Below are 11,229 nucleotides of genomic sequence, written 5' to 3'. Positions count from 1 at the left end.
TTTGTGTGATTGATGTGTTAGCTCTTTTTGAATGAGGTCAACTCTGTAGTGATGTCAATATGTGTACCTTTCATTTGGCAGTGGTCTCACATGCAAAAGCTTCCTAGATTGTGTTTGATAAATAAATTAAAAACTGACCAGAGAGCTCTTCTCTGATTTTTAATTCAAAAACTACACTTGCTCTTGAAGCAAACCCAAATGCTACCAGTAGATATAGTGATAGGGTATTCCTTCGCCAGAGGAAATGATTTTTAGAATTATATATTGAGTCTGGTGAATTTATATCTGAAACAGGGCACCTTATCAGTATTTTAATTGTGCAAATTCTTTTACAACTCAGAAAAATACAAATCCAGTGGGGTTAGTTCACATTGGTTCTTAGCTATCCAGGGGTATACCTTCTTTTGTTTGGAGATGCTCTCGGTTAGTGTTGGTTTAAGTTTTGGAATGCTCCGGTCTCTGTCTTGATTTAATTGTTTAGGGCAGTAGAAATTTTATTTGCATATGATTCTTGTGCAGGTGTGTTGTGCATGTCAATAGCTTTCTGTAGGTATGCTGCATGCATTTTTGTGACTTCCAGAAAGTTTTGGGTCATTTAATTGGTTCATAAGTCAATTCTGGAATTGCAAAAATCATATCTTTTGTTTTGAAAATCAAAAATGGGTGAAACCACTTTCAGTAGTTTGCATTTGTCAACCTCTACATACTGTGATTTTATCAAATTTTCGTGTGCATTATTCTGTAAATAGTTTGTTGATTTGTGAGGCGTGTTTCCTTTATTTTTGCAACGATAGATTCGAACGCCGCCGGAGACGAAGGAGGAGGTGACTTCGGGGGATTTGAAGAGGACGACCAGGGACACTTTGCTGAGCAAGGCAAGCCACCTTTTGATGCATCTCTGATCCTATATATATCTTACTCTTGCATTATTACGGGCTTTATAAAGTGCATTGTCTTTTTATTTTCATTTCGGTGGTTAGTGCCACCCGGAGTTTTAATAATCCACCCTTAGGGTGCGGCCCTCGTTGGTACCTACTGAACACACCTCTATTAGTGATATGGTGATTATCACCTTGTCATCCTTGTCGCCATTTTTCGAAGGAAAAATTGGACTATAGGTTGGGTGCCCTGGAAAAATGGTTACGAAAATGTTTTCCTGAAAAGAAGTTTTTTTGAAAACCTTGGAATGGGGTAGCCCTGCCCAAGTGTGAGTTTATCAAATGAAAAATGTTTATGAAAGGAACATTGCTGGAGGCAAGTGGAGAAAAGAAAATATTTTCGAAAACTTTAGCGCCTAAGTACTCACCCGGACTGAAAACCAGTGCAACCACATTACCCCAAAGTGGGCACGGGGCGTAGTGTAGTAGTTTGTCTCGCCTTAGGCCGAGTCCCGCAAGTGTAGTGGCAGTCCGACCATGGACGCTTCGACCGGGGTTCTTCCCATGAGAAGGGACGCAACCCATTTGCCTGTTTAGGTACGCGGGGTACAACTTATGAGCTCCCATTGAAAGATGCCTAAGTGGTTGGATGGCATTCCGGAGGGTCGGGTGTCGGGGACTTTGCAACTCCTGGGAAAACGACTACCCGGACTCTGGTGTTGGGAGGTACAACTCATTAGGCATGTCTTAGGTTAAGGCGAGCAGGCGAAAAACTACGATCGGGTATTTGTCGTGGCATAGTTTATTTATGCAGGGATGATGCCCACACGATAAGTACCCGGATCTTGTGGGGAAAGTGTACAACCTCTGCAGAGTGAAAACTATTCGAATAGCCGTGTCCGCGGTTATGGACGGTCGGAAAGGCTGCTGCTTAGCCTGAAGAGTTTTGTTTTATCAAAGTGTTTTCTCAAAATGGCGGTTTTTGGGAAAGTGACGCCGATGGGACTGGTGGAAAGGTACCTGCGAGGTACGGTGGAAAGTTGGAAAAGAAGTGGCCATATGAGATGGCTGAGTTTAAATTGGGTCACCCTTACCTATTAGTCTGCAAATAAAAATTGTTTACAAAAGATTTCAACAAAGTTATGAAGATGTCATACTCTCGAGAGGAACCACCTCTCGCTCTTTGTCGCCTTAGCTAGTGCCTGTTCCTTGCTACTGCCATATTGCATATCCTTTATTTCTCTCTAAGGTGGTTTGCGAGTACATTCAAAAGTACTCACTGGCATTGTTGTCCTGGTTATCTACTTGACCAGACTGTGAAGAAGAGTACTTCGAAGAAGAGGAGTACGACGCCGAAGACGCGAACTAGGACGCTCTCCCGGTCGGCCGCCCGTAGGGTAAAGGCCTGACTTGGGTTCCACCGCTTTTGGAGTCAAGTTGTTTCCGTCGGTTGTTTGGTGAACTACGGCCTTGATGGCCTATGATGTAAGACTTCGTATTACTTAAATTCGGTACTGTAATGGATGATGTAATCTGGTATCAGTTCGGTTATGTATTCACGATGGAATGATCTTGGGATCGTGAAATTGAATGCATAATTGGAGTTCTGGACTGGCAAGTCCGGGGCCCCACAAACTCCAAACGGGATATATTGATTGAAAAGGGGCCTCTCAGAGAACCGAATCTACAATTCCGTAAGGATGCCGATGGTAGACATTTTTCTTATGCTTATTACTCCAGAAAGTTAGCTAACAATGAGTTTGTTGACCGAAAATGGTTGGTTTACTCAAAAGAGGTGGACAAAGTTTATTGTTTTTGCTGCAAGTTGTTCAAATCAAATCAGACCAAGTACTCTTTGCTAGCATTTGATGGTTTGAGTGATTGGAAGCGTCTTAGTCCGAGACTCAAAGAACTTGAGAGAAGCGTCGAGCATTTTACAAACATGAATACATGGAATGAACTAAGGTTGAGATTGAGCAAAAACAAAACGATTGATGATGATATGCAACGAGAGATTGCAAAGGAAAAGGAGCGTTGGAGACAGGTATTGCAAAGAATAATTTCAGCAGTCAAGTTTCTTGCAAAACGTAATTTGGCATTTCGAGGAACAATTGAGAAGTTGTATCATGATAATAATGGCAATTTTCTAGGCACTATTGAAATGATTGCTGAATTTGATCCTGTGATGCAAGAACATATTAGGCGCATTCAAAACAATGAAATTCATCATCATTATCTTGGCCACCGTATTCAGAATGAGTTGATCTCACTCCTCGCCGATGCCGTGAAAAAGCTTATCTTAAAGCTCATCAAGGATGCAAAGTACTTCTCTGTTATCTTGGACTGTACCCGGATGTTAGCCATGAAGAGCAAATGACACTCATTGTGCGTTGTGTTAACCTATCAAGTAACATTCCAAGAGTGGAAGAGTTTTTCCTAGAGTTCTTGAAGGTTGATGACACATTAGGTTTGGGGCTTTTTAATGTACCGCTGGATACACTTGATTCTCTTTATTTGGATGTTGCTAATGTGAGAGGGCAAGGTTATGATAATGGTTCCAACATGAAGGGAAAAAATCAAGGTGTCCAGAATCGTTTGCTTTTAGTAAACCCGAAAGCATTATATATGCCATGTGCATGTCATAGTTTGAATCTCACTCTCGTGATATGGCAAAATCTTGCGAGCAAGCTATTTCATTCTTCGGTATTATCCAGCGTATATATGTATTGTTTGCACGCTCTACTAAGAGGTGGAAGATTTTGCTTGATAATGTTCCCCAACAAACTGTCAAACCTTTATCTAATACTCGTTGGGAGAGTCGGATAAAGAGTGTGCAGCCTATAAAGTGCCAAACTCCGCAGATAATATCAGCTTTGAAGGAATTGGCGAAGGTTTCTACTGATGATCCGACCGCAGTAAGTGATGCTCAAGGTTTGGTCAGTGCACTTCAGAAATTTGAAACTTTAGTTGGCATGGTTATTTGGCATGATATTTTATTTGTTGTAAACATGGTGAGCAAAAAGTTACAGGAAAAAATTGTGTGCATTGATGCTACTATCAAACACATTGAAGGGGTAATTTAATTCTTCAAAACCTTCAGAGATAATGGGTTTGATAAGAGTATTGAGAGTGCGAAAGCCATTGCATCAGTTATGGGCATAGAACCAATATTTCGTACAAAACGTCAAAGTAAAAGGAAGAGGCATTTTGATGAAATCAATGATGATGAGGAAGAACTACAACTATCAGCTATTGAATCTTCAGAGTTAATTACTTTCTTGTAGTTGTTGATGCTGCAATTGCTTTACTGGAGGATCGGTTTGAGCAGTTGAACGCATTTGCAAAGGTGTTTGGTTTCTTATTCAACTCAAAAAAATCTGAAGTCCTTGGATGATAGTAGTTTGCAAAATAATTGCACTACTTTTGCACAAACTTTTACTAATAATAAGACGTGTGATGTTGATCTTGATGATTTTGTTTCTGAGTTAAAGGTTCTCCAAGTAACATTGCCAGATGATTTGTCAGCGCTTGAGATTCTTCAGTTCGTTACAACTGTTGATTGCTATCCAAATGTGTCAGTTGCATATCGCATCCTCTTGACTATACCTGTGACTGTAGCCTCAGCTGAAAGAAGTTTGTCTAAACTGAAGCTACTAAAAAATTGTTTGAGGTCAACTATGTTACAAGATAGATTGAATGGCTTGGCTACATGTTGTATTGAGAAGGATATCTTGGAAAGCATTGATCTTGAAACAACTGTCAATGATTTTGCATCGAGGAATGCGCGGAGAAGCTTTTTGGAGAAGCATTGAAGCATAATTGTCGAAGTACTCATGGTAATTTGGTCTTTATTTGAGGTAATGAAACTAGTGCAAAATACATTTTATATTTTGCTGCCATTTTATAATTATTTGTACTGTAATATGCGAACAAACTGAGAGTTTATATATATCTAGTTATACTACATATCGTTTTAAAAGGGTCCTTTTTTTACGTCGCCCAATGGCACCAAAATACATAGGGCCGGGGCTGGTTGGCTTGTGAATAAAATGCGCCGTATGGCTTTCCCCTAAAAAAAAAACAAATGCCACATTTTGTTTCCTGTGGTCTCATGCTGGATGTATGCGTGTTTGCAAGTGTCACAATGAGAATCAAAGCGGAAACATAATAAGAGAGAGAGAGGTACGGGAGGGTGGAAGTACGGTGTCTCCCTTTTATTTTTGAAAACATAAATTTGTAAACGAAATATCTTGAGAACCGCATGTTCAAAATACAAACGGTTTCACCTTCTAGCTCCTCGCGTCGAGATCTTCGAAACAGAAATATATTTTGGCAAAAGAAATGTAATTCCAAAACTACTATGAGCTTGCCCTCGGGTTGAGTGTGAGTGTACTTCTGTTTCTATCTTTTTAGACTTCAGGTTTTGAATGTACTATACTTCGTTTTTGTAACTCATACTTGCGATTCGATCAATGTACTTTTCTACTTTGCTATTTAGTATACTTGTATTTTTTATATTTGTTTTTGTATTTCGGTTTTGTACTTTGTACTGTGTACTTGAAAAAATTGGGAAAAAACAACATGTCATGCACTAGGAAATTAATGGAAGGAAAGAAAACGGAAAACGGAAAACAGGGGACTTCCATGCAAGCACTGAGCGCAGGAGCACTCTGCCTCCCGTATGCTCTCTGCCACGCGTCATTCCATCGCTAGCCTAGGGGCCTTCGGGAATGTTGGCCTCTTCCTAGTGACACTGCCAAATTATGTTCAGAAAATTATTGATATGTACATGTCTCTCCTCGCACTCCTCCGGTAATGGTTTACCTGAATAGTTGGCCTAGCCTAGTGGGTATCCTCCTACTTGAATAGTGGCGTGCCATGCCATTTAGAGATTTTATCAAATTCGTAAGAAAAAAATTTAATATAATTGTAAATGGGTTTGAAAGTTGTGAGTATTGTTACAGTATGGCTCTTTGTCGTAATGGTCTCCATAGCTTCATCCCCTGCATCTCAAGGTTCACCATAACTTGATCAAGTAACTTAATCGCTCATTCTCCCCCTTTTCTTCTCTCTCCTTGCTACAGTTCTCTGGTCTCCTCTTCCTTCTCGCCGGGCCGATCCAAGGCCGCTCCGTCGGATTAGCCGGCCGGAGTTGGTTGAAGTGATGCGCCGGAGTAGCTAGGGCTAGTTTAGGTGTAGATCTTTCTAGTTTTCTTGTTTACCCTTGTGGATTTGGCGTCATGCCCGTAGAGAGGGGGTGGCGGTGGAGTTGGAGCTGCTCTCTGCTGCCGGCGGTGGTGCTGCTGCCGCTCGTGGTGCTCCGGTGGTCCGAGCCGGAGGCGAATGGCGTCAGAGCACCGGCAACCTCGTCAATAAAGCTGAACAGCTGCTCTCTAGATCTGGGTGATTTCATCCTGGTATCCCCTCTGTCTGGCCACCGTGGTGGTGGAGATGTGGAGGGGCTTCCAGATGAAACTGCTCTCGTTCGATCTGGGAAGCGGCGACCTGGAGCAGATCTTCCTCGCGCGCAACACACGGTGACTGAGTTCGTCACCGTGATCCTCTGCCAAAATGGTGGTCCATCTTCCTCAACCTCCATGGTGAAGGCCCTGCCGGTCAACTGCTGGAGCTCGACGCCGGTGGAAGGACAAATGGTTCATCCCCGTCTTTTCAGCGGTAGCCAGGGGTTGGATCTCGTCGCCGGAGTTGAGCGTTCGAGCTTCCTGCGCTCGGGAAACGCCTTGAGTTCGCCGGCGTTCTGTGGCAGCGACACCAGTGTCCTCGATTGCTTTTTCTATTTCTCTTCCAGGGTGTTTTCTGTAAAGTGGAGGGCCTCTTCTTCAAATGTTAGGTTTCTCAGGGCAATAGATGATAAGGGGCCTTTCTGTAATTTGTACTTGCCACTTGGTGTTATATAAAAGCTCCACCGGGGTCTGTTGACCCCACTTCTGTTTGAAAAGAAAACTTGATCAAGTAACTTCGGAAGACTATAATAGTACAAGTTAAACTAACCTCCAAAGTTTAAAAAGTTATATTAAAAATGTTGATAGTGTACAATTGTTAGCTAGTATAGAAAGCCATCTTGGAGGCGGGTAGAAACACACATCGACAACGGAATAGTGATCGTCGCCCTTTCAAACAGACGCAAGCATGGTGCTCAATGTGGTAACTCGTCGGATATGGATGCAAAACGAAGTTCTTTTGAGATTTGCAACTTTGTTGGAATCGATCATCCTGGTTCGGATGTGTCCCTTAAGGCCACGTTGCACATGGAAACATCTGTCTAAACGTGTGCGTTGAGCTCACATTGCACATGGCCTTTTCTCTACGGGGTAATGCAAGGTATTTTCACACAACATTTCAAACACAAAGTTTCACAACAAGCATATTGATCTAATTCACACGTTCATTTCATGTTGAAAACATATTCACATTCATACAACATACATGGCTATAGTTCGCTATTCTTAGAACATGAGTAAAGTTTATCATTCACACCAAGCATCTAAGTACCAAAGTTCAAAAAACATAAGTTATAGAGGAAACGTTTTTTTTATTTCTCTACCTTGTGTGATGGTCACTTCTTATGGAATAGGCAAAGTGTGATTTCAGCACCGCACACTTGACAAAAAATTCATAAATGTCAGTATATAAACACAAAACATAACAAGTTGAATAAATATGGTGTACACGCTCTAGAATTGATAAAGCACGCCATCAGACGGTTAATTCTCAACCCATATTTATTCCTCCTTCTAACTCTATTGGAGTTGCGAAGAATCATTTGTTGGCTCTAATTTTGACGTTGTATCTACTTAATTAGATTGATCGTTCTAACTCTATTGAAGTTTATCATTGACACCCTAGGGTTTAAATGTCTTGGAAACTTTGTGTACTAACTCCAACCCGGAAGCCAGAATCATTTGTTGGCTCTAATTTTGACGTTGTATCTAGTTAATTAGATTGATTGCATGTATCTAGCTTGTATGAGCTTAGACTACCCACAATGGGAGTATCATAGGTAGTATCATGCATTCCATGCATGCAAAATGCTGATGTGGCAGTGCAATTAAGGAAGAAAGAGAGGGTACTAGTATCATAGGTAGATACTCGTATCATAGCACATACTACTAGAAAAATTAATGTCAAGTAAATCTTGTACATATATTTGCATTGAGATTCTACAAAACAATTAATATATAAAGACTATGATACTAATATATGATACCATGCATTGTGGAGATAGTAACATGTAGTAGTATCATACGCATGATACTTCTATATGATACTATGCATTGTGACTAGTCTTAGTGGTTCGGTCATGCTAGTGGTCAAGTAACTTAATTAGCTGAATGCATGTTGCATATCAGGCCTAGAGTGATTCTAGGAATCAGAATAGGACACGCATGGTCAGTAGAGTTGTGGCTCTGCCAATGCTTCGCATGTTTGGCCGAGTCGCATGGTCAATATGATCTTTTCCCCATGTTAACATCATTTAACATGTGTTATCTCTTTGTTGCTAAATTTGATCACCAAGCAAGCGGATACTAGCACATTTCATAAACCACTTCGCCATCGTAGTGTCTATATTATAATCATGGCACTTTGAGGTCTCACAAAAGACCGAATATTTTTTCAGTGGGAGGACGTGTGTGGTAACTTTGTCAATTTCAATAACCGCCGGATTAGTTTTTTGGGCTCAATCTCCGGGTGATGCCCATAAAGATAGGATGTATATGCATGCATTCATATGTATGAGTGTATCTACGTACATATGAGCGAAAAATGGATTATGATCATGATGAAGCCTGCACCAAAAACTGAAGCTACATTACATCAATCTTACGACATTAGAACTCCCATTACCAAAAGGCCCAATGGGTCCAGTAAATGGCCCATAGGCCCAGCCCGGCCCGCCCCAATCCCCCAAAATCTCTCTTCAGTTCAGTTGAGCCACACCGAAACAGCGGCAGGAGGAGCTCCGGATTGTTTTCCCGCACCCGCGATGGACAGGCTTATCTCTTCGCCGCTCCACCTCACCCGCGCGCCCGCCTCCTGGCCCCGCGCCGCCGGCCACCACCACCTCCTCCCCGCCACCGCTGCGCCAAGGTCCTTCTCGCCCCACCGCGGCGCCGTCGGCCTCAGGCTGCCCCATCTCGCGCCGCTCCTCCACAGGCCGCCTCCGTCGTCCGTCCTCGCCGCGGCCTCCGCCTCCCGTTCCGTCAATCCCGCGCCGCTGGAGCAAGATGACGAGACCGCCGCCGCTGCTGTGGCTCCGTCCGCTGGACTGCGCCGCTTCTTCCAGAAGGTCAGTGTGCCGGTGCTCTGCTCTGCTGCCTTTTCCCTCTGAATTCTTGGCCACGAACTGTGGACCAGACGTGGAAGCAATGGTTAGAAATTTTACGTTCTTGCGCGCGATAATTCACAGGTTGCATCGGCCGCGGTTGTCGCCTTGTTAGCGGCGCTGGTTGTGGCGGCAATCCAGCCGTCGTCCATGGTGCCGACGGCGCTGGCCTCGGCGCTGCACAGCCACTCCCACTCCCCGGCCGTCACGGCGGGCCGGAGCATCTTCAAGTCGGAGTTCCTCGGCAGCGCGTGGACGGGGTTCCTGGCCGGCTGCCTGCACACGCTCTCGGGCCCGGACCACCTCGCCGCGCTGGCGCCGCTCTCCATCGGGCGGTCGCCGGTGGAGAGCGCGGCGGTGGGCGCGCTCTGGGGCTGCGGCCACGACGCCGGCCAGGTCATGTTCGGCCTCCTCTTCCTCGGCCTCAAGGACCGCCTCCACATAGAGATCCTCCGCACCTGGGGCACCCGCGTCGTCGGCCTCACCCTCATGGTCATCGGCGCCATCGGCATCCGCGAGGCCACCCAGGCCGCGCCCTGCGTCGCCGCCGCGCTCGACGGCGGCGCGCACCAGCACGGCGGGAACTCGCTCGAGAAGGCGCTGATGAGCGGCGGCGGCAAGAAGAAGGAGATCAGCTTCGCCACGTTCGCCACGGGGATCGTGCACGGGCTGCAGCCCGACGCGCTCATGATCATCCTGCCGGCGCTGGCCATGCCGTCGCGGGCCGCGGGGGCGGCCTTCCTCGGCATGTTCCTCGTCGGCACCGTCATGTCCATGGCCAGCTACACCGTGCTCATCGGGACCTGCACGGAGGCGCTCAGGGAGAGGGTGCCACGGATCACGGAGAAGCTCACCTGGGCCGCCTCGCTCGTCGCCATCTCCATGGGGATCGCCATCATCGTCAGCGAGTCCTTCGGAGTGAGCCTATACTGATCATGCATCATTCTGGTCCAACGAATGAGAATTTTGTTACGCCACATCCTTCTTCTTGACATCTACCATGCAGCTACTAGGATCTAGTTCACGAATTAAGCAAGAAAATCTTATGTTAGAATTTGTTTTGGCTGCTGTTGAGATGAGTGCCAATTTGCTGCAACTGCTGTTATCATCGATCTGGATGTACTACTACAAACTTTACTGAGCAGTTGGTCGGAAGCAATTCAGGAAATGTCCCGTTTCCTCTTGTCATGTACTGAAATGTTTGCTGATTAATTGGTGCTTTTGTACTGTGATGATGATGAGTTTTTTCATGGACCTTCCCTGGCACTTTCTTTGTACCCTTTGAAGATTCTGGTAGTTTTGTATCTGAAACTAACTGTGCATTTATCTTTTCTCCTCATTTAGAGACAGGGAGCCCATGCCAAGGTTTAAACTCATAGACACGATGTAACTAAAAAGAACATCGAAAGATATTATAACATGTGAAACTGCAAAATATCTAGAAATTCAATGATGCATATGCTTCCTCTACCAAAAAAATATTTTTTGAAGGGAAAATTTTGACAAAAAATTCTACATATACATCTTCACAGTATATGTGTATTCGTCAAGTTTCGCGAGAACCAAAAAAATTTGTGGTCTATGTGAAAATTTATCTTCTGAAAAGCCTTAATTTTAGCATTGATTTTTTTCTTTTTTACACACACCACCCGACAAGTCGATTTCTCATGAAACTACTTAGTGAGTGTGTAGCACATGAAGATATACATGTAATTTTTTTTGTTTCAACTTAAAAAAAAAGAAGATTCAAAACGTGTGTAGCATGTATTTCACATATGCTCCCATATGCCAAAACACCACTCTCTACATTATTTTTTGCTGATTTAGATATGATCTCTTGCTCAAGGCATAACTAAACCAACGTTAGCAGGAAAAACAACAACTAGAGTAAACAAGGTGGCATGAACATGCGATATTCCATGGCCATTAGAGCAAGAACCGAAGTGTTGGTTTTGTAGTAAACTTTTTCTCTAAAACTCCAACAAATAAACTTAACACTTTTGAGAA

At 44.0% G+C, this 11,229-nt stretch overlaps 1 protein-coding gene across 1 annotated transcript; it reads left to right on the top strand.

Moving 5' to 3' along the window:
- The first annotated feature begins 8,883 nt into the window (after positions 1 to 8,883).
- LOC124667260 lies at positions 8,884 to 10,472 on the top strand. Its single transcript, XM_047204565.1, has 2 exons — positions 8,884 to 9,186; positions 9,307 to 10,472. The coding sequence occupies exons 1-2, from the start codon at positions 8,884 to 8,886 to the stop codon at positions 10,153 to 10,155; spliced, it is 1,152 nt and encodes a 383-aa protein (XP_047060521.1). The 3' UTR covers positions 10,156 to 10,472.
- Positions 10,473 to 11,229: the final 757 nt, after the last annotated feature.

Source organism: Lolium rigidum, chromosome 1, assembly GCF_022539505.1.
Source record: "Lolium rigidum isolate FL_2022 chromosome 1, APGP_CSIRO_Lrig_0.1, whole genome shotgun sequence".
Taxonomy (NCBI): domain Eukaryota; kingdom Viridiplantae; phylum Streptophyta; class Magnoliopsida; order Poales; family Poaceae; genus Lolium; species Lolium rigidum.
This window is presented reverse-complemented; position numbering and strand designations above follow the sequence as displayed.

Excerpts from the sequence above, each read along its gene's own strand:
- LOC124667260 (XM_047204565.1), top strand. The coding sequence starts at position 8,884 with ATGGACAGGCTTATCTCTTCGCCGCTCCACCTCACCCGCGCGCCCGCC. Across the intron at positions 9,187-9,306 it reads TGCGCCGCTTCTTCCAGAAG|GTTGCATCGGCCGCGGTTGT; the intron begins GTCAGTGTGCCG and ends GATAATTCACAG.